The sequence below is a fragment of the Calypte anna genome, unplaced genomic scaffold, assembly GCF_003957555.1.
Source record: "Calypte anna isolate BGI_N300 unplaced genomic scaffold, bCalAnn1_v1.p scaffold_8_arrow_ctg1, whole genome shotgun sequence".
In the NCBI taxonomy this organism is placed as follows: Eukaryota; Metazoa; Chordata; class Aves; order Apodiformes; family Trochilidae; genus Calypte; species Calypte anna.
In genome coordinates this window covers 3,594-28,833 of record NW_022045537.1, presented here as the reverse complement: position 1 = coordinate 28,833, position 25,240 = coordinate 3,594, and the positions used below count along the sequence as shown (strand labels likewise).

At 46.6% G+C, this 25,240-nt stretch overlaps 1 protein-coding gene across 2 annotated transcripts in view; it reads right to left on the bottom strand.

Annotated features, from left to right (window-relative positions):
* The window catches only part of ELL2 (elongation factor for RNA polymerase II 2), a 39,045-nt gene extending 15,002 nt beyond the window's left edge, over nt 1-24,043 (bottom strand). The window contains exons 1-4 of one of the 2 annotated variants that reach the window (XM_030468916.1): nt 23,879-24,043; nt 13,336-13,383; nt 4,233-4,354; nt 575-738 (exon numbers count right to left, since the gene is read on the bottom strand). In XM_030468916.1, the coding sequence (XP_030324776.1) occupies nt 575-738; nt 4,233-4,354; nt 13,336-13,383; nt 23,879-24,007 (463 nt within the window). In that variant the 5' untranslated portion in view covers nt 24,008-24,043. The remainder of the gene's footprint in view (nt 1-574; nt 739-4,232; nt 4,355-13,335; nt 13,384-23,878) is intronic. The other variant, XM_030468917.1, reaches the window with a different exon arrangement.
* Nucleotides 24,044-25,240: the final 1,197 nt, after the last annotated feature.

Genomic DNA, 25,240 nt, shown 5'->3' with positions numbered 1-25,240 from the left:
CCCTTCCTCCCTTGTGAATAAATATGGGAAGATGCCAACATTACCATAACTTTTCTAACCAATAACTTTTCCAACCTTCTTAACCAAACAAACATGGTCTCGTGGTAACACCTACGTATTAATGACTGAGACATAAAATCTTATCTGTATTAGGAAGTCTGAAAAATCATAGTTTTTCATAATTAAGTTTACAGATTCACGTGTGAAACACCATCTTTTTTAGATCACAAATTAAGGCTAATGGTTCAGCACGGTATTTAGGTACTCAAAAGTCATGAAACAAATAATTCAGCTACTAAACCAGAGAAGTGCACAGGGTGGTAAAAACCCTCACACCAATGGCTAAAATTTCAGCCACTCAGGGAATGACTGGCAGGATTTCTGGGCAAAAAAAAGAAGGTTAATGTCTCAGTTCACCAACAGGACACTGAAAATCTGTGCCCCGAGGACAAGGTACCTACACCTCTGAACACAACAACTTTCCCAAGGACAGGCTGGAAAAAGATGAATTACTGCATCTGAAAACTTAGGAGATGTCTAGTAGAAAATGAAACACAACCTAAAAACAACATACCTAAAGATGCTCCACCAGGTTTAATAACCTTTGCACTTCGATTACGCGACTCCTCTTCTGCCTGGGCCATGCGCTCTCTGGTCGTCTGATACGATTCACTTGTTGGACAAACTGTAATTTTGTTCTGTACAAGTCCCAGACAACTGAGTTGCGAGGCTCCAGAACTATAAAAACATTGAAAAAGGTTGAGGCCAAACACTAGTTCAGGTTTAGAAGTTTGGCTGTAGCCGGCTCAGGGAAGGAAAACGCTTTCCAGCTCCAGCAGCTGGGCAGGGTGTAAATGTGTTTCCAGTTGTCCCTGCACATCCAAACTGTGCCAGTTTTAACCATCAGGGTAATTACAACTTCCTGACATACCTGTCCTTCAGAGGCAATGCTGGGGACTGTTCTGGACAACTGACAACTCAGGCAGTTGGCACCCTCATGCCAAGCAGGTCCTGCCACAGAGGCTTCCCACTGGTTTCCCATCTCCCATCTCACCATTCCCTGTGGGTTCTGGGGGTGAAGTCCTGCCCTGGGGTCACCCCAAGCCCAGGCAATGCTCCAGCCTTGGGGCAGAGCAGATGGAAAGTGCCTGGAGGAAAAGGAGCTGGGGGTGAACATGAGCCAGGGGTGCCCAGGTGGCCAAGGTGGCCACCAGCATCCTGGCTGGGACCAGCACTGGGGTGGGCAGCAGGAGCAGGGCAGGGATGGTCCCCATGTGCTGGGCACTGGGGAGGCTGCACCCCCAATCCTGGGGTCAGTTCTGGGGTCCTCAGGAGCAGAAGGACACTGAGGGGATGGAGAGTGTGCAGAGAAGGGAATGGAGCTGGGGAAGGGGCTGGAGAGCAAAGAGAAGGGATGGAGAGGAAGGAGGAAGGTTTGGAGAGTAAGGAGGAAGATTTGGAGAGTAAGGAGAAGGTTTGGAGAGTAAGGAGAAGGTTTGGAGAGTAAGGAGAAGGTTTGGAGAGTAAGGAGAAGGGTCTGGAGAAGATGGAGAAGGGTCTGGAGAAGATGGAGAAGGGTCTGGAGAAGATGGAGAAGGGTCTGGAGAAGATGGAGAAGGGTCTGGAGAAGATGGAGAAGGGTCTGGAGAAGATGGAGATGGGTCTGGAGGAGTTGTGAGGAGCACCTGAGGGAGCTGTGGGTGCTGATCCTGGATCAGAGGATGCTGAGGGGAGACCTTGTGGCTCTCTGCAACCCCCTGAGAGGAGGTTGGAGCCAGGGGGGGTTGGGCTCTTCTCCCAAGGAACAAGGGATGGGACAAGAGGAACTTTTGGCACAACTCAAGTTGTGCCAGGGGAGGTTTAGGTTGGAGCTGGGGAAGAATTTCTGCCTGGAAAGGGTTGTCAGGGCCTGGCCCAGGCTGCCCAGGGCAGGGCTGGAGTCCCCATCATCCCTGGAGGGGTTTCAGAGCCCTGGGGATGTGGGGATGAGGGACATGGGGTGGGGATGGGGAAGGGTTGGACTCAATGAAATCAAAGGTCTTCCAACCAAAACAATCCAATGATTCCTTTTCAAGAGGAGAGTCTTAGAGCAAATCCCACATGAAGACAAGGACAGTGAGGTCTCCCTGAGAGCATCAGACCAGGCACGGGGGTTCAGGTGTTTCTGAAGAAGCTTGGTCCTGGCCCAGTCCAAACATTCTCCTGCACCCAGCTCAACTGACTGACAGCCACTTCATTTAGATTGACCAAACCATCCCTGGAAATGTTCCAGACCAGGTTGGATGGGGCTTGGAGCAACCTGGGCTGGTGGGAGGTGTCCCTGACCATGGCAGGGGGTGTTGGATGTAGATGATGGAGGTCCCTTCCAACCCAAACCATCCTATGATTCTATGACTGCCACTCTTCATTAAGAGTGGGATGTTATGTGGGACCCATCACTGAAACAGCTCTGGCCAGAGAAAGGGAAACAGCTTTCAGTAACCCAGAACACTTTAACCACCTAAAACTCCCCACCAAGACTCCAAGAGGAAAGGTGAAGGCTCTGACATCTCAACTTGGTACACTGTTCCTGAAAACCCCAAAGCTGGACCAAGCCACTAATACTTCAAGATGAAACAGCTACAGTTTTGGACACAGCCCAGAGCAACATACTGATTCTTTGCTCTGAAATTAGCCCATTTACAACAACAAAAAAACCCAAAACAAAACAGTTCTTGCCCCCACAAAGCACAGCTTTAATCTGTTGACCATTTAGTTGAACATTGCTGTCTTTATGCATTTTTTTCACCACAGAAGCAGCCAAGCAATGACCAAGACACTGTAATCCCCCTCCTGGGGTTGGGCATTTTCAGAATCTGAGCCAGCCTGGAAGCTAGACCTGCTTTGAGCACAGAATTAGCCTAGATCCCCCGCAGAAGTCCTTTCAGATTTTTTTTTTTCCTAAAATGACTCTGTGTGTAAACACCACAGAAGTTGGTGTATTTGCACACACTGTGCACAGAGCATGAGCTGTCTATAAAGGACCCTGTGCAAGCCAGCCTGGATTAAATTTTGAAACAGTTTATTGAAACCCCATCAAAACCACCTAGGCATGTTATTCAGAGAAAAAGCAGGTTTAAATTTCTTCTTATGAAACGAATCCCATTTCATTTAACTGAAGGTGTTCCTTCCCAGAGAAGATGCTTAGGAGAGGCAGCACCTTTCACCCCTAAGCATCTAGTTCTGCTGCTTGTTCAGTGCCAGGCTTGGCAGCTCTGTGTCCCCTTTCAGAGAGAGTTTAATCCAAAAATACCCCCGAAGCCCCACACTGCTCCAGGTATGCCACTAAACGCTGCAGCTTGTTCCCAGTCCCACCAGCCAGGTTCACTGAAAAGCTGGACTGTAGTAGGAGGGCAAAGAAAGAGAAGGATGGGGATGCTGATGGAGCAGGGTGATGCTAAATCAGCTCATTTTCACTCTGCTCCCCAAACCTAGAGAAATCTTCTTTTTTGAATCTGAGGGCAGAAACTCTCCTGTCACCAAGACCCTGAGCAGTGCCTTCGGGAGACGTGTTGGTGTCCCTGCTTGCTGCCAGCTTCCCAGATCAATACACAAACTCTGCCTGCCATGTCCCAGCTAATTAAATGTGACACACAGTCACTCAACACCACTGGACCACATCAATACTATGCTGGATGTAGTATTCTAGAAACTGATGTAAAAGCTCAGTCTTTTCTTGCCTTTGTGGTAGACGTCAACAGTGTTCACTTTGACTCACAGCACCAGGACAAGGCACTGCTGTATTATATTTGGCTTCTGAAACACCATGGTCATGCAATTATGGTAAGGTCACTGCTTTATGTGGTTTTTTCAAGTCAAACAACTACCCATCGTGGCCAGCATGCTAGTGTGCTGCCAGCCATAATCATATTTACATATGGTTGTAGAATGGATCTGGCTTAGCTTGGATGATGCTGAATTGCAAATGCTTTTAAAAATAGCACTGATTGGTGGGAAAGTGCTCAAAAGGTTACTTTTTTTAAAGAGCAAGCCACCCCCCCCCCCCAAAAAAAAAAAGAATTCCGTGTAAAAGCAAGCATTTATAATTAGCCAGGAATCATGGTGTTGCTGGGAATTAATTTTCTCCTGCAGCTCATCACTAGGAGCAAGCTTCTGTTAAAAGTTTTTGCAATATGCTCAAAGCCACAGAATCTTACTTAAATTTGCCATTACAGATGCTAAGTAAAACTTACGTTGAGGCCACTTGCTGGACACATTCAAAGCTTCCCTGAGGGTTATCTTTGCCAACACTTGACAAGAAGAAGTTATACTCATGCATTTCATCTGGCTGACCAACTTTGGGAATTTTCAGCAGCTGAAAGAAAAGGAAAGAAAAGAGAAAAAAAAAATCATGTAAAAACTTCAACGTAGGCTTCTTTGCTTCTGACTAACTAGGGCCACAGCTTTAAATGAGAAAATGTATTTTAGAGGCTTTGCTGTGATTCCAGTGGTGTAACTTGAAAGGCTTTTTTTTGGGGGGGGGGGGAATTCTCCCTCTGGAGGCAGCGCTGGAGGCGCGTCCGTCACGTAGCAGCGGGGCAGCTGGAGTGGCTCAGCCTCTAATTCAGCAGAGTTCAAGGGGTAAGTCATCCTTCCCCATTTAGTGGAATTAGTATCCACGTGCCTCACTTCAAATGCAAGTGCTTGGGTACAACCAAGCAGAGGGAAGCTCAGCCAGAGAACAGACGGGAGCAACCGGTACCGTCGGACGCTGCCCCAACGCTGGGATTTACTGGGAGATGGGAGTCAGCTCCCAGAAGGAAAAAAAACATCAACAGGAACACCCAAATTAGAACAGCAAAATGTCTCAAGCTATACAAGATTAATTTCGACACCCATGGGTGCTGAAACCCGTCTCATTTCACTCAGCTCTGGATGCAATTATTTGCATAAATGCGAGACGTAAATAGCTTTTCACAACTTTAGTCATAAGTAACAAAACTTGATTTCTTTGGCTGAACCAATAATTTAGTACAGAACGTGCTGCGTTCTGCTGGAGCTGAAAAATGTAAATATGAGAAGTCATTAAACTGATGCTTATGATGGAATACACAAAATTTCTCAGTGTGCTGCTATACAAAAAAAAAAAAAGACTGGAAAAACAAAAACCTGCTGCCACCCAGCTACCTTCCTCTGCAGGCAGAACTAACCTGCAGTAAACGTAAAAAGCTGTTCTTCTGAAATTTGCTCCAGTTTTTAATGGATCATTAAATACGACAAAGAAAGATATGTAAAAGCAATATTCCCATTCTCTGAGAAATCTTCCTCTCAGTAATTTTGCTGGTGAGATTGGCCAGTCTTCATAAATGTCAATGTCATTTGCACAAGGAGCTACTGCAAAACAACTCCATTACCACTCATATTTATACATCAGAACCAGCTGCCAGGGACAGTGACTGGGAGAGTGGAGCAGAAAGGCAACTCACCTGAGCACCACGTTTTTTTTAATATACCAGCAGGCTTAAAAGAGCAATCTGTGTATTTTATGTAAGAACAGAAATAAATCAGGTACGTTACCTGTTTCTTTTAATGGGTGATTAAAAGGTCTAGCAATTTCGTTTCATTCCTATGTTTTTACAACATATTTTTGTCAAACTTTGCAAGGAGTAGATGACCAGCCCTTGGCATGCAATAAAGTGGGTGAAGATGCAGCAAGAACTTGGGGGAAACACATCTAAAATCTTCTAGCATAGAAGTGGCAGTGCAACTAATCTGAGAACAAAAACTTACCTCTCTATCCTCAGTTCCAAAGTTTTATTATTTCATAATAACTGAGGAATACACCAGGCTGAGCCTTTCATTTCTGTGAACCTTTTCAACCTGTTCAGAGTACCCACACAAAAGCTACAAACTGTCCCTTGAAGAAGAAAAGTTATTTAATAAGATAAATCAGATAACTCACTTTAATGAATTTCAAATGAGCTCCAACGAAAAGAACTTTAAGTTACATTAAATGCAATTTAATCAGCCTATTACCTACGTTATTATGATTCAGAATTGAAAGCCCAGATGTTAATGAGATTGATGGAAGAATGATTATTCAATCTGAAAGTACTACAAAGCTGGCAGGGATAAAGTGCACACTTCTGTGCAAAGACAACCTTATGCCCTGAAAACCAAGTAAACTTCTCTTACAGAGGGAAGAGCTTAAAGCACGAGGCTCTTGCTCAGCAACGTGCAGTTTAATAAGTATTCCTAAGACATAAACACATCTTCAGCAACCCGGAGAAAACAATGCTTCAACAGGAAAATCTTAATGACAACACAGGTTTGCAAGAACTACTGTCATCTCCAACACTTAAAACCAAGTTTTACTGCTTTTGACATATTTACCACCACTTTCTGGATCCTGCAAGACAAAATAAGCCTTTGAAGCAGTTTATAGATTCAGCAGCTTCAGTAAATAAGCCTTTTTTTGCATGGTAAATTTATATTATTAGGTTTTCTAAGAAGCTCAATAGGCAGTTCAGGGATCTGTGGCTTAAACCAGAATTAAGATACTGCCTTCAGCCTTGGGTAAGCAGTGGCAAAAAGTCTGGTTTTCCTATTTGGGTGAAACTTGCAGAGAAGAAGGCTGAGAAGCCTTTATTACTGCAAACAGATTATTCCATAAAAATAAAAGAGAAAATAAACATTTCCTTGCCTCAGGAAGCAGCATTGCAAGACCATGGTCAGCACACGTGTTCCAGAAGCTGCTTTTGATTCTCCCAGGTATCACCAGCATCCTGGCTGGCTCGTGGAATGCAATACATCAAAAAGAAATTTGCTGTACTGTCTAGCAGCAAGGGGGGATTTCTGACCAGCAAAGACCCTGAAGAGAAGATGCATGTTTGCACACCTCATCCAAAAAGTCACCAGACTTTGGACACCAGGCTGGTTGTGCCCAGGCAGCAGAAGAGGCAACCTTGAAAAAACGTGTATCTGAACACAGTTCCTGAACATCTGAACACAGATGTGAACACAGTATCTGAACATCTCCCTGCAGGGGCAAAAAACCAAGCTAAGGTCCAGCTAAGTCATAGACAGGTGAAGACATCTCCCCAGCAGGGAACAGCTTTGTTTCAAATTCTTTCCTCCTATATTGCCTCTCCATAGATGCCTTCTGACACTGCTTTACCATCTGTGCCATTGCCATCCTTCTTTCCTGGTTAAGGAAAAAAAATACTTTAACAAAACTACCTCGTATTTAGTGGAGTTTGTCAAAGGTGACTTGTGAAAAAGGTTGTGTCAGAAGCTATTGCAGTTATTTTCCAGTTCTGGGAATTCAGTAATTGGTTCTTTAGCATAAAGAATTTGCATTACTTTAACAGAAGCATGCAGGAAGTCTTACTCTTAATGTCAAAGACATTGCTTTATATTGATGGAGATGCAAAACCCCTATTTTCTAGATCCATGCTGAAAAGACAGGAGTGGCCAAGAAGATCCTAATGGATGGCAGCTGCAAGAAATCTTCTTTCAGCCTCTGCTCTAGGCTAACAAAGAAAACATTATCACCTATCCTTGCATATGATTCAGAGACAAATTTAATCAACACCCAGAATCTTCACCCCGTGGCAGATGTTTCACCTGAGTTATGTATTGAAGGATAGGCTAATTTTCAAGTACCTGTATCTCCATCACTGATGTAACCTTTTTTAGGACAGGACTATTAGCTGAGACTCTTCACAGTGCCAGTGTAACCTGACGAGGTGTGAAGTCAACCTAAGCAGCAGCAACCTGCTGCTTCCCATACTGTGCCAGTCCCACACTGCAGGATACCTTGCAGAAAGTTATGGAAAACTACAGAAATTTGTAACATATAGAAAATCACAGAAAGCTCTCTTAACAACAAAAAAAAAAGTTTTCCTCTATACCATCTTCATGAACAACATCTCTGCAGCAAATGGACAGCAAGAGCATTAGCAGAAGTGCTCTCCTTTCCTAGAGCATCAGTAGCAAAAGCAGAAACCAAGAAGTGGTTTTTTTAGCACCAGAGGGCAGAGAGAAGTGTCTGTAAGTGCAGCAGTGCACATGACAGCTTTTATGCTTCAGAAATCTGAGACTTCAGGATAAAATGGTGTAAGTGTTCTTACTGCGTGTTGTTTGGAAGCAAAAGGATGGAGAGAGCACTTCTGAGTGAAAGTGAGTCTCAACCCTGAAGTGACAGAAGAACTCAAGGCTTAAACTCAGATGAACTCAAGCTCAGATCAAGCAGCTGTGAAACCTGGGGGAAAACTGCAGCACACAGAGGCACGCTGTCCCTGCCTCTCTCCCCTCTGCAATGGGAATTTTCCTGGAAAACCCACAGCAGTGACCTGTTCCCACCATCACCACCACCATCCAGGATGGAGCACTTTAGGATGAGTGTCAAGCACTCCTGACCCTCTGCAGCCTGTTCCACAGTGCCACTTGGAAACTCTGCATCCTCCAACTGGCTTGCAGGTTCTCACTACATAATGCACTCTCTAATAGAGAATATCTAATGGAACTACTCAGACCCTTGACTTTCATCCCTTCCATTAGCTCAATAAACAGCTTCTACAATTTTCTCCTGTGCCGACTCACTCAATTTTCTCTGGGTCATAACTTTTTGTCAGTTCAGTCCTCCTCTTTGCCAGGACAGACTCAGGCACAGACAGCATGGGTTCAGGAAAACAACAGGTCCTGCTTCACCAAACTGACCTCATTCTACAAGGAGAGGCTGAGGGAAATGGGAATGGTTTGGAGAAGAGGATGAGAAAGGAGGATGCAGGGAGGTGGGTGCTGGGCTCTTCTCTCAAGTGAGCAGTGACAGGAGCAGAGGAAATGGTCTGAAGCTGCACCAGGGAGGTTTAGAACAGATATAAGGAAGAATTTCTTTACTGAGAGAGTGGTTAGGTGTTGGGATGGGCTGCCCAGGGAGGTGGTAGGGTCACCATCCCTGGAGGTTCAAAAGCTTTGTAGATGAGGTACCTCAGGACATGCTCTCTAGTGGGATGACTTTTTCCTTGCCCCCTGGGTTGATGGGTTGGACATGGTCATCTTCAGTCAATTCTGTGATTGTCTCTGGTGATACCCTGTGTTACAGGGCCCTCAAATCAGGCCAGACTTAATTTGCTCTCCAAACCTGAGTCACTTAGTCTCTGACTGCATCTACTCTCTCCTCTTTCCCTTCCATGGTACAGCATCATCTCATCAGGCTGACATAAGCACCCAATTTTTAGGTGCCTCTGCTGAGCAGATGCACTCAAATCCTCCCACTCCTTTGTCTCCTCTCAGAATCATTCCAACCTTACCATCTCACCAGTGGTTTTCTCCCAAAACCTTACTTTTAAGGGTAAGCAGTTGGCAGCTGGTCTGCTTCCTGCCCTGTCTGCATCCACACCAGCACCCAGCCCCAAGCCTGCCCACAACAGGATTGAATGATTTAAAAATTAACAGCTGCAGGGCCCTCCAGGTTAGGCTCCAACTATTTTTTTTTAAGAGATATTTCCAATTAACCCATTTTCTGAGCTGAAGATTACTCACAGCTTCTTTACAGCAAGGCTTTACTTGCCAAGAGGCAAACCCCTGCTACTGGGCAAGAGCATCAATCTGCCCAGCAGGGACATCCCTGCTGTTTTCCACCTAACTTCTACTTTTATAAATCTCAAGAGGGATCATTTCTGTCTTGGCATCATTTGGATCTTTGCTTCAGTGCCCTCTACCCAGGTAAGCTTTCTCCTGAGGTTAAAACTTTGCTCCTTCCTCTGCCTTGATGCAGATGTACACCCTGCACCTTCATGGAGAAAAAACTGCTCCAGAAACCTACTCTTCCAGCTTGAAACTTCAAAAAACTGCACCACAAAAACTATTTCAGCCCTATCTTTTTTTTATTGCTTTCATTTTAATACTACCAGTCCTGCAAAAATACTGTTTCCTTCAAGAACTAAACCTCCTCTTCCTCCACCATGTCTACACTACAGCACATAAATGGGAAATGTCCCTTTCAAAAACTAAATTAAAATGCCTTTCTACAGAAATAATGTGACCACACATGGCTGCCTTGGAAAAAAAAATAAAAAATTAAATATTTTACTATTCATAAACTATTTCAAATTCATACATCTTAGTGAATTTACTCATGCTGACCTGTACACACATGGATAACCCTAAGGGACTTTCCTTCAGTTTCCATCTTCATCATCAGTTGGGTTTTGGGTGCTCTTGGGGGAAGGTGGGATGGTGGAGGCACATGCATGGCAGCAGGAGATGGGAATGCCACCATTTTTTTCTCTCTGTAAGTGTAACAGATTGATGGGGGGCCAAGCTTATTTCATGGTATCAACTGGAGGATACAGAGAGAAGGTGTTCAGGACCCTGAAGAACCCAAGGCCAGGACACAGAAGGGGTCAGGGTTCCTTCCCACCTCTTGCCATGCCCTATAAAAGTAAGGGGAGTGGGAAATTTTGCCCTTTCTTGGGCATTTCCCCCTTGATGGTTTTTGGAGAGAGGCTTCTGCTCTTTGTCCTGCTCCAAATCCCCTGGGTGCTGAGAAGAGCTCTGGACCCTTGGACACTCACATCTGTGATCACCAGTGCTGGGTTCCTTATCACACACATCACTACCCCTTCCCCATTCTACTAAACTGGTTCACTGGTTCTAGTCCTAACTCCCAACCTTTTTTTTTTTTTCTTTCTTTTTTTTTTTTCCTTTCTCTTCCTTTTATCGTCCCCTGGGAGAGTGGTGGGGAGTGATAGAAACCAGTTCTCATCTCTGGGTTGTGGTTTGCCCTGACCACTGAGCTGAGGCAACAGAAAAGGTGTTTTCAAGTCTGAGAAAGTTAGAAACACAGGAGGGAGGTCACAGCAGGAGAGCTTGGCTGTCTGAAGCATTCTCCATGCAGAAGCACACTGGGCTGTAAACACAATTTTAGTTTTTCCCTCTAAACCTGCCCCTGCTGCCTCACAAGTCAATTCCCATTATTCAGATTCCTTAGGGCTTCCTGCTCCTAGCACAGCACAGCAGCTACACTCTTCAGGCTGCCCAGATGTACTCTAAAACCTTTAATCACCAAGTGTTTCTTAAAAATGGTTCTGCAGCCCCAGTGTCCTCCAGCTATCTCAGCCACCAGCAGACATGATCATCTGGACCATTTGGGAGGAGGATGCTCCCAAAGTTCTCCCTCTCAGGGCCTGACTTCAGCTGTGGTGCAAAAGTTGGTTTTTAAATCACAGGTATCTTAGCAAATCACAGATATCTTGGCTGTGCTTTGTGCAAACTCTTCCAGCAAGGTTCTGGAACTTAGCACCTACCTGTGCAGCAAGCACAGGTGATTTCTGCTGGTATTGGACACAAATCATCTTACTGCATCACTGGATTTGCTGCTGGGCCTTCTGTACCTACAACAATTTTCAGATCCCTTCAGAGCAACAACTCCACTGTGCAATACACACACACACAGAATTAAGCTTGCTTTTTTGTTTTTTTTGGCAATGTGACTGTAGAACCTTTTTGACACCAAGCTCAGCTTCTTGTTAAACATACAAATGAAATAAAAGCTCCTTCCTTGCCTCTTCTAGTGAAGGTTCCTCTCCTTAATTCTCCCATACAACACAACTTTCAACCACCCCAAGCCAGAAAGCTGCCTTGTATTTCTCCACCCCAGCCCTTCCCATCACCCACAGAACTGGGACTCAGCTGTATGTAAACAGAAACGGAATATTTAAATAAAAACAAGCAAAGAAAGCACCCTTTTTCATAAGGCTATATTCTATCCTCAGCTATTGCCTGTGCTGCAGAGGGAGTGCTCCATGTACACTGGTAAATGCCCTGCTAATACTGCCCACCTGCCTTAATGCCCTTAGCATTTCTTTCCCTACTGCAGGGACTCAGGATCTATGAATCTCCTGCAATAAATTCCTTACTTTGCATTTCCTTAATTATGGACAGATCCAGAAAGCATCGTAAGAGATTACTGGCACAGGAGCAGACCTTCCTCTTGAGTCCCATCATGAGAAAGAACATACTTTGATTCACTTTTAAAGAGAAAACAGGAAAAACAACAGTGTAAGTTAACATGTGGCTCTTCAGCAGTCTTGTGACCTCTGTATTTTGACAGCTCTTGACAACCCCCTGGATTTTTCACTCTCCCTCAGCCTACTCACATCTCCAGCCCTGCAAATGATTGCTTCAAAGCTGCTACAAGAGAACATGGGAGAAAGCATCAGTGAGCCCCTGCAGAGGAGGAGAGGGAACAGGGTGGACAGATCATGCTGGTAAGTTTTCTTCCACTTTCAGAACCTCACACCAACAGCTGGGTTAATTATTAATACTCCGAGAGCTTATTTTGAACTTGGCTCCTGCTCCATCCCTCACCACGTGCAGGTCAGGAAGCCCATCAGCCAGGCTATCTGGTCCCTTTTGCTGCATTATTTACCAGCCAGATTGGTCGTGATGGCACCAGGAACTCAGACCCATCTGTGCTCCCTGCCACTCTCTCCTGGTACAGATGCTCTGCCTGACTACCCTGACTAAGGTGGTTATTTATTCTGGCAAGGAAGTTCTTTTGCCAGCATAAATTTAAATGTTTGCCAGTATAGTTGCATATAAGCTACAAGAAGAAAGGTTTTTCTTAACAAAACAGCAAAAAAAGCACCAGTGGACCAGGACTGTGTTCCCACATCTACGGGTGGCAGTATCCCTGTCGTCCCTTCCCAGCACCCCATCACTACACAGGCACCACACAGATACATAAAAAACATAAAAATTAAGACTTTAAACCCCAGATCTTAAATTGTTCTACTTAGAGGTCGCCCCCAATACGTAATACTAGCTTCAGTTCCCCAATTTCCACCAGGGATTCATTGCTTAGGAGGAGCTGGGGCCTTTAGGAGGCCACATTGCCTTGTATCTTCCTGAAATACTCTTTTTTTCCTGGGGCTTCAAAATAGGTTCAAGAACCATCTGCGGTTTAAAAAAAAAAAAAACCCACTCCCCAAAACTGCATCTCTGCTTCATACCTTCAAACCAACCCCACTGTAACATTTTAACACATTAAATTTGCACTGTCCAGTTCACAATTTAGGAGTTGCTCCTGATGCTTTCAAAATTCTGTCTAAAAGCTGATAAAAGCAAGACAAAAAAGGATGGTTCTCTTACACTTTCAGCTACAACTCTTAATTAAATAAACAATGAAAGTTGTCTGGCATTAAGTAGCATTAGTCTGGCATTAGTTGTCTGGCATTAAGTCTGTAGCATTTGTATATTTTCTTTAACAAGTGAAATAAGTTATTAATAAGTTTAATAAGTGAAAACTGTCACTGGATTTCCAAAGTAACAAGAGTACAAAATACTCACCCCTTGGGAGCCTTGAAACTGAATTGAAGGTTGAGAAGACACATGATTCTACAAGAGAAAGAAAATAATTAGAATGTGAGGAAAAGTACAAACTGCCATGATCCAGCAGAAGTTGGTGCAGAGAGAAAGAAGGCAGATGTGCCCACAGCAAACCCGAGGGCTCCTTGTGCCCATGCCAGAAGCTGAAAGGGAAACACAAACTTCTCCCCATCCCAAAGTACCACAGAAATGCAGGAGTCCAAAACAATGTGCTGTCCCCATCCCAATCCCTGCCCTGATGTCCTGGTTGGTTGTAGGTTGGGACTGGTTTGGTTCCTGAGGAGGCTACTGATGGGCACCATTATTACAGTTACCTGAGTTGTGGGTATCAGGTGGAATTCCATGATTCCAGCATTCCAGGGGTGGCTACCAGGAAGATGGATGGAGACTCCCTGTTTACAAGGAGTCCCCAGGAGCAGACAGTGGGTGATGGGATGGGTACAAGTGACTCCTTGGAAGATGCCACTTGGACACCAGAAGAAAATTTTCCTTTCTGAGAGCAGTCAGACATGGGAGTATCTCCCCAGGGAAGTGGTGGATTCCAGAACACTGGACACATGTGAGACACAGCTTGACAAGGTTTTGGGCCATCACATCTAAACCATGTTCCTAGCTATAAAGGCTGGAACAGATGATCCTTGAGGTCCTTTCCAACCTTAGAGATAAAAAGAGATTTTGTACAATGGCTCCAAGAATAGAAATAAAAATAAAAAAAAAGAAGCTTCTGAGTTCCCACAAACAGTCCTTGCTTCACCACCTATGTACCTGCCAGGAAAAAAGGCAATATGGCCAAAACCAACAAAAGCCAACTGCTCCTTGTCTCCACTGCTCCACAGCAACAAGTGCAGGCTGTTCCTGACCTGGGAGGATGGGTCCTGCACTGCTTCCCTGCTGACACCACAGCCCATGGGGACTGGCAAGTGTATGGAGGGGTGGGAATAATTTAAAAATAAAATAAAATCAAGGAGCTTGTTAGTTGGAAACTACTTTTCTCTCTGGCTTCTGGTCAGATCTGCTTCTCGGCACAGCCCAAAGGACAATGCCACCAGTGCCAGCAGGACCCCACTGGTAAGAATATCCTATTTTAGCAGCAATGCTGACCTTGCTCAGCTTTACTGAGCCCTGAAATTATGCTGCTGGACACAAGAACATCGGGCAGCTATGCTGACTAGCTCCATTTGCTTCCCTTTGTCCACAGGGAGTTTGCCAGCCCACTGCAAACACACTGAACAAGTTGCACCAAAGGATGAAATCCTAAATGAATACAGACTTTATTCCAGCAACAGTGCTCGTGCACTTAAAATGTAGGTGCCATGTGGGAGCATGCAGGACTCAGCAACACTGGAAAGATGAATTAGGTCCAGCCTGTCCTCTCCTCCCTCCAGCCATAGGTTCCTCCTCCCTCCCTTGCACTCCTCTTGCCCTTTTGCAATAAAATCCCTCTCACCCAGCAGAACACTCCCTGTGCTGGGATGGGCAGAGAGATGAACACGCTCAGGAGGGTGTCAGCAAGAGTGCAGGACCAACCTGAGCCTCACCTGGTGCTCAGCATCACCCAACCCCACAGAATCCCACGGAGGGCTCCCACAGAGTTCCCATCTGGGATCTCCACAAATGACCATGCTTGTTTTTCCACAATCAGAGGCTCATACACTCTCTCAAGCTAAGCAGCAACCAACATGAGGTACAGCCTGAAATCCTGAAATACCCTGCTGCCACAAACCTAAAGACAGAACAGTTTTAGAAGTGACCTGGGCTGGACACCAGAAATGTCCCCATCTGCTTATCCAGCACAGAAAAAAAAAAAAAAAAATTTGGTTTTTGAGCAGGAGAAACCTTGCTGGCATAACCAGCCATCTTCCCTGCTTCGGTGTGAAGAACCATTAAGAAAAAACCCTGAGCTCATCAGGGCATCAAGCAGAAAGTCTCACCTACCCCCTGGCAGGTCTGGGGTGGCAGGTTGCTGCAGTAGGGAGCAGAGGACCTTGGCTCTTCAGCAAAATCTTCTTTCCCTTCCATGTCCAATGATCCAACTGCTCTGAAGAACCACCAGAGCGAGCCTGGGCTGCAGCAGGGATGCAGGAAGCACTTCTTCAAACCCCCCTTTCCCTCCGCACCCCCAGGATCACCCACTGCTTCTGCCTTTCTTTTCTGTCAGGGAAGAGTGTGGAAGTTTTGGAGGAGCAGCTCTCTGCAGGAGAACACAGTCCCACTGCTTCCCTGTGCTCATTCCCCACCTCACACCCTCATTAAGAGCATCACAGAACCATGGAATCACACAATCACAGAATCATGGAATGATGTGGATTGGAAGGGACTTCTCAGGGTCATCCAGTCCAACCCCCTCATTAGATCAGGGTGCTCAGAGTATCCTCAAACCTCACCCTGAACATCCCCAGGGATGAGGCCTCAACCTGGACAACCCCTTCCATTTATCCAAAATTACAGTTATAGGGCACATCTCTCATTAACCTTGTTCTGCATCCATTTACATACTTGCTGTCCACTAATTGAGTCTTGTTCCTCTCTGAACATGCCAACACTGCCTTGCCCCTTGGTCTGCTACAACAGGAAGGTGCTGAAATCCACCATCCAGCTGGGGAACAGCCCCTCCTGCTTTACTTTTACCTGCTGGTTCCATCAGCTGCCTCTGGCTGGTGCCCAGGAGCTTTACATAGCTCCAAAGGGACCCTCTCCATCACCACCTGGACCACTCTCCCAGATGCTCTGCTAGATGTTCTGGCTGCTGATGGACAATGAGGAATGCTTTCTGAGGACTGGAAAGACCAACTCTGAGACGTCTCACCCTGTGTCTGGAAATGCCCATTTCAAGTTTGATCTCATGCAGATTACTCTTCCCCTACACATTACTTTACCTGCGGTGAAAAGCTCATATGCCACCTCTTTTTGCCACCAATCCAAGGTCTTCTTGGAGCTCCTCAGCATCACTTTCTGATCACCTGAATAATCAAAGAACACCACCTCCAAGCTTTTACATCTCAATACCTTCTCCAGACCACTGCTGAATATGTTAAGTGAAACACAAGGCTCCAGGCGTGACAGCTGGGAAATCAGAGAGGGTTTTAACTTCCACCTTGAAGAGCCACCACTTAAGCCAGACCCCACCTCTGCACATTTGGCCAGTTCAGCCAAAAATGTCTGGAATGGTGCAAACTAGAAACCCATACAATCCCACACCTGGAACATAAACTCCAGAGTCCCACCTTACAGATCCAAAGAAGCAATCCCAGAAAAACTGAGAACCCCAAGCAAGCTAAAGCGTCACTTCACTAAGGAGTAGCAATAATCATCCCTCAGCTCAGCTGAAAACCAAGCTACAAAAAAGCTCCAGGCACACTTCATTTAGGTAATTACCCTTGATTTGCATATGAAGATTTTGCTCAAGATAAGGGAAAAAAAATATACCTAGAGGATCTGTGACAGTCAGGTCTTAAATCTCTAATTTGGGGTGCAAAAGCTCAAGAACTGGCTGGCTTTCTTCTCCAGGTCCAGAATTTTACTTTAATATTAAGTCTGAGCAGAGAACTGCATCTGCTGGCAAGACCCAAGATGTGTGTACACACATGGCACACTGCAAATAACTCAGATATTTATAAGGCACCACCCTTGTACATGAAGCCAATTATCTACTGTCTTTCAGGCACGTTGAGTCAAGAGTGCACAGAAGATGCCTTTGTATCAGCACATTAGAGATTGTGATGTATAGTAAAAATATTTCATATGCTTTGGTAATTTTTAAAGAGCTCTGCATTATGTAGGAGGAGGACAGAGCAAGGCAAGGCTCTCTAACAAGGCCACCCTAAGACTTCCCCTTCCCTTCTCTTTTCACAGCTTCTGTCCCCTGCCTCAGGCCTTAGAGCCACCCACTGAGCCCAAAAAAGCCAACCCAGAGCATGGCCATGGACCAGCACAACTTGTGCTGAGGAATTCTATTTTATGCTATATATTATGACAACTCCATAGTATGTAATGTGTAATTGAGACTAGATTAATATTATATAAAATTATATGTATTATATTGTATTTTCTTCAATCAAAGAGAAGAAAAAAACACATTTGTAAGGAAAGACTACCTGCACTCCCAAAGCTCAGTGAATGGCTGCAGACACATCTGTCACACCATGCTGCCCCAAGGAACCCAAGTTCAGGTCACAAGCTCTGATGTCTGCATGCACAATACACTGAGAAAACCCACGTTGTGGAGTGGCAGGGACATCTTCACAGGTGGATATGGAGAGACAAGAGGAATTCAGCCCCTTTGGTGGATCCATCCTGATTAGTTTTGGAGTGACACTCCTTTGTTGCTGGCTTGCTTGGGGTTTTTTGTTTGTTTAGGTCTTGTTTTCTTTGGTCTTGTTTTAATACAAAACGTTTTCACATGAGCTGGGCAGCACTCAGAAAGTAAGAAGAAAAAAAACAGGGAAAAATCTTTATCACAAAGTTTCAACACCTGCTTACTACATAAATCCTAGAGACACAGTGATCCTCATCACACCAAGAGGACAGGGAAAGGCTGAAGGAACTGGGTTTGGAGAAGAGAAGGGACAGAGGACCCTTACCACCATGGTCCAGTATTTGATGGAAGGCTACCAGGAAGGTGGAGATTGCCTTTTTACCACGAGGGTGAGGGGTATGAGTTATTCCTGAGAAGAACTGGACACCAGAAGAAAATGTTTCACTGGAAGAACAGTCAAACATTGGAAAAACCTCCCCAGGGCAGTGGTGGATTCCAGAGCACTGGACATATTTAAGATTCAGCTTGAGAAGGTGTTGGGCCATTGCATTCAAACTGTAGTCCCACCTAGAGAGGTTGGACCAGATGATCTTTGAGGTCCCTTCCAACCTGGCATTCTGCATTTCTGTCCTTCACAAATAAGACCAGTGTATTTATCCTCCTATTCACCATCAGGAGGCACTTGTACCATTTCACCAGCAGGAACTGGTGAAAGGAGATGACCATAGAAGACCAAAGAAGGAGATGACCATAACCTGCATTACCTTGTAGTTTTGGGATGTCAGATGTGAAAAGTCCCAAGCTGTGATTTTCCCCAAAACCCTTTACACTTTTGCACTTTGCCTTCTCACCTCTGACTGTACCCACAACCAGCACACAGCAGTGGCCACCTACATGAGGAATGATGCCCAAAGGAGCACCCTGTCACCTGGTGCCAAAACCAGACTGCTGGTAGGCACCAGGGCATGGCTGGTCAGAAGCAGCATGCAGATGTGAAGGAAAATGAGCCTCCCTGGAGCATCCCATCAGCTCATCCCATCCCCTGGAGCTACAGCACTGACACTGCAGCAGATCTGGGAGAGAGGAAGTGGTGGAGGTGCTGGCACATTGATCTGCTTAGCTTTCCTGGGAAACAAAGCTGTGTTCTAAGCACAGCCATCAGCTGCTCAACAGCCCACGGTGGCTGGATCAGGAAGGTCTGGCTCCTTTCCTACTGATTCCCTCCAGCACTTGTGGGTTTCTTCCATAACCTCATTCAATTTGCTTACCTAGAAGAAGACATTCCCCCCCCAAATAGTTAAATGGTTACTCTCTCCAATGGCAAGAAGTGGAATAGCACTTTCCTCTTCAGAAGTGGTGAAAGCTCAGATCAGTTGAAACCATCTGAAAATAATTTCACCCTGGACATACAAGTCAGTTGTGTCTCCAGTGATCCCTCATGCAGGGAGCAGACAAAGGACCCTCTAAGTCATCCTGGACCATCCAGGATGGCACCAGTTCATCACCTTTAACAGTGGTTTAACTGCCCTAAGCTTTTGTTGCAGTCCCATGTCTCATCAGCCACAACCTTCTTGACACCTGAAACAGGATGCACATCTTACTCACACCATACCAGACCTCTAATTTATCCAGGGCACTCCTGTGTGTTAGACAACCCAGGAATTCTGTGGGAAGGGAAGGCATCAATGCCACTGGCATCACTACAGCTGCCACCCAGACACCCCAGAGAAACTGCAGGGATTATCATCTCCCCTTCTCCCCCCAACAGTTCTGTTTGACATCAGACCCAGAAGTCAGCAACAACAGAAAAACAAGCAGAGTGACATCACCCAAGCCTTGGTGCCATGGGGAAAGAGCTTAAAAAGAGCTTGCAATCAACAGCCATTGTGGAAAATTTATTTATAATGAATACTTGTCTTCCTTGTATCGCTTAACTCTGCATTATCAGCTACTTCATACATAAAGGATACATGCAATCTTTATTTTTCAAGAAACCAAACTGAAATACACTCACAGCTTAACATCAGCTCTCCCTCCATGTACCTGGACTGGAAGATGTCACACAGGCACATCCCTTCTTTGTCACAGGCTGAAAATCACTCTCCTGCAGCCTTGACATTGGTGGCAAACAGGCTAGTGGCAGATTTTCATTTCTCTGCCAAAGGCAGGAGGGAAAGACTTGGCCTCTCCCAGCTCTGCTCAGGCTCTGGAAGTGCCCTGCAGGAACCACACTCTGAACCAGGCTCTCCTGCATCCTCCTGCCCTTGGATCATTTTCAGCCTCTTCCCTGCACCACTTCCAACCACGATTTTCCTCCCTGCTTTCTCACCTCACCCCACTCCCTTCCCTTGGAGACAGGTTGGGGTGATACCCAACCCAACACAGCCCACCCAAAACTCCAGTTCTTACTTCCAGTCTTCTCCATCACTCCCAGTGAACTCCAGCCTGCATTTCTCTTTTTTGTGTCATCACCTTTAGTCCCTCCTCCAGCCAAGACTCACATTAACACCCCAACAGCTCACCTCACGGAGCATCTCCCCACCACAGGTGCCCACCCATGTGCAACTTAATCTAAATCCAGCAGAGCTGTAGTGCCTTGCAAGCTTAAAGCCTAGCAAGGTGTCCACTTTAGAGCTCATAAGCAAAAAAAAAAAGAAAAAAAAAGAAAAAAGAAAAAAAAGAAAAAAAGAAAAAAAGAAAACTTACAGATTTTTGCCCCATCTGTGAGCAGAAGCACATCCTCCTTCCATCAAGACATCACCAGAGCTCCCCTAAAAGGACAAACCTTAAAAACAAATGAGTTTGCCAACTCTCAGCCCAAATCCTGGCCAACTGAGGCAGACAGAAGCCATGGAAAAATCTGACCCTGGTAAATGAAATGTTGCAGAACCCTACAGCTCCATTTTAGTTGCTTAGAGGAGGGGAACATCAGGCAAAGATTGCATTTCAGAAGCTTACTGACTCAGCAGCTCTTCAGCTGGAACACCCCAATGGCTGTTTGAAGAGTAAAACTGTAAATACAAAACAGATTCCTGAGAGTCACAGCTACCCTTTGGTTTGAAAAGCTCAGACTTTGCAGGCCAGGACCTTTAACAGCATGCAAAATAAAATACACCCCTCCAGCTGCTTTTACCTGGAGAAGCACAGCTGAAAAGTGGCTGTAGATGGACATTAATTCTGCAAAAAGACCAGATCAGTTGGAGGCAGCCCTGCAGACACTTTTCCATACAATATCCCCTGACCTGCTGCAGGGTGGTCAGCAGATTAGGTCAGGCCACCACCAGAGAGAGTGGAATTATATACTGCAGCCAAGCCAGATGGGAAGGTCTACATGGTCCAGGTAAAATTACTCCCCTTCTGCTTACCCTGTTCTCTTTATATGGCTTCCAAGGACCACATAGAATGGCAGTGTTATGGGTTCAGCTATCAAAAAAGTGTTTTTTCTTTTTCTGCTGGGCTGTTTTCTGCACAGAGGGTGGAGCTGCATGCTATAACTTGAGCTAATCTTATCAGTGAGGTGCCACTGAAAAAGGGAGGTTCTGCTCCCACCACTTATCCCCAGTGCCCTCCCTCCACCTGAGCTCCTATGCTTCTCCACCCAGCACTATCCCACTGTAAAAGAAACACAAGAACACCTCAGCCAAGTAAGTGGGTTCAAAAAAAGTCCCAGGGGGGCAATTCCAGAAGGGAAAGGGAGGTGATGTACCAGGGTCAGCAAAGCCATGTCCAGCAGCAGCCAGATCCCAGAGCAGCTGAATCCGTGGAGCAGCATCCCACCAGCAGGAATGTCTCTGCTTAGCCTTGCTTTTGGATCAGGACATGGGACACCCTGCCCACCCATGGGATGCAGATGCTGCACCAGGGGAAGTCATCTTGTCACTTTTTGCTGCTCTCTCCTGCAACTCTGACCTCTGAGAACAACACAGGGCACTGAAGCAACTAAAGCCTGAGTAGTACTCCCTCCTAAACAGAAATTATAAAAAAAAAACCCCAACAAAACAATTAGCCATGCTTTAAATTAATACTCCCATGAATGGTGCTCAAGGACCTTAAAGCATGCTCTTGATGTTGTCAAAGGAAATCTAGGCAAGAAGAATGTCCTCCACCATCTAAATCCAGCAGACCCCAGACCATGATGATGGAGGGCACTTTTCCCAGCATCATGGAAACTGTGTGCAATCAGGATTTCCCTTAACAGTACCGAGATGCAGAAGTTAACTGAAGGGAAACAGCCTCTGCTCTGTATTTCTGAAGGTGGAGATGGAATTAGATCTTTTTACCTTAAGAGTTCAAGAGTCTTTTGAGTCTTAATTGTCATGCCAGCCAGGAAAATCCTTAGCAGAGTCAACAAGGAGCAAGAGCTTCCTTCTTTATGCAGGCTATTTAAAGGTGAATATCAAGCAATTAAGGATACAGAGTCTGATTACCTGCTGCCTAGGTGCTAGAGGTGATGGGGTAAGCAGGGAGTTATCCTTGATTTCTCACCTCTGCATGCTTTCTGCCATGTAACTGCTGCCACGTAACAGGTAAGATCCCCAGCATAGGAGAGAGGCAGCAGCAGAACTGCAGGTTACCTTCCTTCCATCCCCTTTACTGCCTTACCCAGGTCTTCCCAACTAACAGTTTTAAGCCTTTTAAACAATTTTAAGTGCAAATTTTTCAGCTGCACAGCCAGAACCGGAATGGGTCAGCAGAGGAGCTGTGCATTAAGGCAGAGGGAAGGAAGGAATCATGAGCTACAGAACATCACCCCTGCCCACCTGCAGCACGGGACAGATGCTAGCAGATCACAGCTGGAGTTACTTAAAACAGAGGCCACAGAACAGGAGGGAGTTTCTTCTCTCTCCCTCCCTCCCCCCCCAGATGCTGATATTCTGCCAAAGATTAATAAAAGAAAACAAAAAGCATCTCCAAGGACAGGTCAGAAGACCACTTCTTTATCAGTGCCCATGGAGTTCTCATCTACCCGAGTTAAAGTTGGAGGTGTTTGATTAGGCTGAAAAGTATAAAAGCTGAGCCTTTTCAAACCCAGAAACCCCAGAGACTAGAACAGCAGAGCTTGAAACTTTTATATTCCATTATTCTTCCACACCCAAACTCGGGCAGCACCAGACTGTGGAAGGACCTGCAGGAAGAGTCCAAGTCTCATTTACAGTTAGGGAGATGAAGAAAAAGTAAACCAGGGAAAAGAATTCAATTATTTTTCTGATCAGAATGATTACAAATTGCTCTTTGCTCAGTTTGCAATATTGAGGTCAGTCATTAGGCATGTATTAACTATTTTTCATGTAAAATCACATTAACTTTAGGAATTGATCCTAGCTCAGAAAAACAAAACACAACACAGGTAAATCATTTACCCGAGTTGTTTCACAAATCAGAAATAATTAAGCCTCTGCCAAGACGTGTTTACCTGCAGTGAAGACAGCAGTTTTATTACTAATAAAAACTGTCAGCACGATTTCCAACTTGCCATGCATCCCAACACTGCAACCCCACAGCATCCATCACCCCCCTCCACGCAACCCCGGGGGGTCCCCGCTCCCCGTTATGAAATTTCAAGCACGAAACACCCCCCATCACCTCAAAAAAAAAAAAGAAAAAAAACTTAAATAAAGGAGTTTAGTCTCCTGGAAGGGCATTATCACCCCAGGGGATGCCTTCCCCATCCCTCCCTGCATCCCACCGGCTGCGGGGAGAAACGGAACGAACCGGAACAAAACCCATCAAAAAGAACACAACCCTGTTCTAGGAGAGGGCAGAACTCGTTCGTCCTGAATTAATTAACGACTCCAAATGAGCTGTCAAGGCTGCCGGCACCGCGGCTGCGGATATCAAATACCTGAGTCACTTTTGGGGAGGCAGCGCCGGTTCCCCGCCTCCCGCAACCCCCGCGGGGGATCCCCGACACCACCCGCCGACGGGGCTGACCCCCCGCACACCGCACCCCACCGCAAAAAAAAACACGCGGAACAGGGTAAACTGGCGACTTTCCGCCGAGGGCTTCGCCGAAACCCCGCGGAAAGTTTGCGGAGTGTCACCGCGCAGGGGAAAGCAAGCGCAACAACCTTCAACTTACACCCGGGAAAGAGAACCGGGGGTCAGTTGCGGACCGGGACCAGGGGGAAGGTAGCGGAGGGGTGAAGGATCTAGGAATGGGGTGTTGAGGGGGTCCCGGCGCCCCGCGCACCCTGCGTAAAGGGGACCTAAGAGACGCCCAGCCCAAGCCCGCCGCTCCCCGCCGCTCACTTTGTATTCCTGGTAGCTCTCCATGGCCCGCAGGGCGGTCTCGGTCAGCTTGACGTGCATGGCGGTGATGTTGGGCGGCCGTCCCCCGCAGGACAGGCCGTACCGCCGACCCTCCTGCAGCTCCGCCATCTTACGCGCCCCCTCCGCCTCCGCCACCGCCGCCGCCGCCGCCGCCTCCCGCCGCCATCCCGCCGACCGCCCCGCGCGACGCCGCCCCGCGCCCATTGGCCCGAGGGGGGACGGGGGCGGGGCTTGAGGGCGGGGGGCGGGGCTTGAAGGGAGCAGGGCTAGAGGGGGAGCGGGTCTGAAGGGGAGCGGGTCTGAGGGGGCGTGGTTAGAGGGGGCGTGGTTAGAGGGGGCGTGGTTAGAGGGGGCGTGGCTTCAGGGGAGTCTGAGGGAGGCAGTGCGGGGTCGGTGAGGGGAGGGATGGGGGTGAGGGGATGTGGGGGGATTGCACCCCGAAACCTCTCCTCGCACGGGCAGGGACACCTCCCAGCAGAGCAGGGTGCTGTGAGACCCATCCCCACACACACGGGAGTGTGCGGAGAAGGGCAGTAAAGAGCATGAGGGAGCAGAAATCCTGTGAGGGGCTGAGGGGTCTGGAGCAGAGGAGGTGAGAGGAGACCTGATGGCTTTCTGCAACTGCCTCAAGGGAGGGTGGAGGGAGGAGGGAAAAAGCCTCTGCTCCTGAGGGATGGGATAGGAGCAGAGGGAATGGATGGGAGCTGTGCCAGGGGAGCTTTGGATGGGTGTTAGGAAATATTTTGTCAGTGAGAGGGTTGTCAGGCATTGGAATGGCCCAGGAGAGTGGTGGAGTCCCCATCCCTGGAGGCATTTAAAAGGCATTTGGAGCCAGTCCCTAAGGACAGGGTTTGGTGGTTGGTGATGGTGTTGGTCAAAGGTTGGGCTGGATGAGCTTGGAGGTCTCTTCCAACCTAAACATCCTGGGATTCTGTAAATTCAAATCTCTAAAAGGTGAAAGGCTAATGCAGTAACCACTCATTACCCTGTCTTGTTATCAAGCCACTGTTCATCTCTTACAGTCATTTGATTGTGACATGAGACCTTCTCCCTTCTTCTCCATCTCCCTTCTCCTTCTCCCTTCCCCTTCTCCCTTCTCCCTTCCCCTTCTCCTTTTCCCTTTTCCTTCTCCCTTCTCCTTCTCCTTCTCCTTCTCCTTCTCCTTCTCCTTCTCCTTCTCTTCTCCTTCTCCTTCTCCTTCTCCTTCTCCTTCTCCTTCTCCTTCTCCTTCTCCTCCTTCTCCTTCTTTCTCCTTCTCCTTCTCCTTCTTTCTCCTTCTCCTTCTCCTTCTCCTTCTCCTTCTCCTTCTCCTTCTCCTTCTCCTTCTCCTTCTCCTTCTCC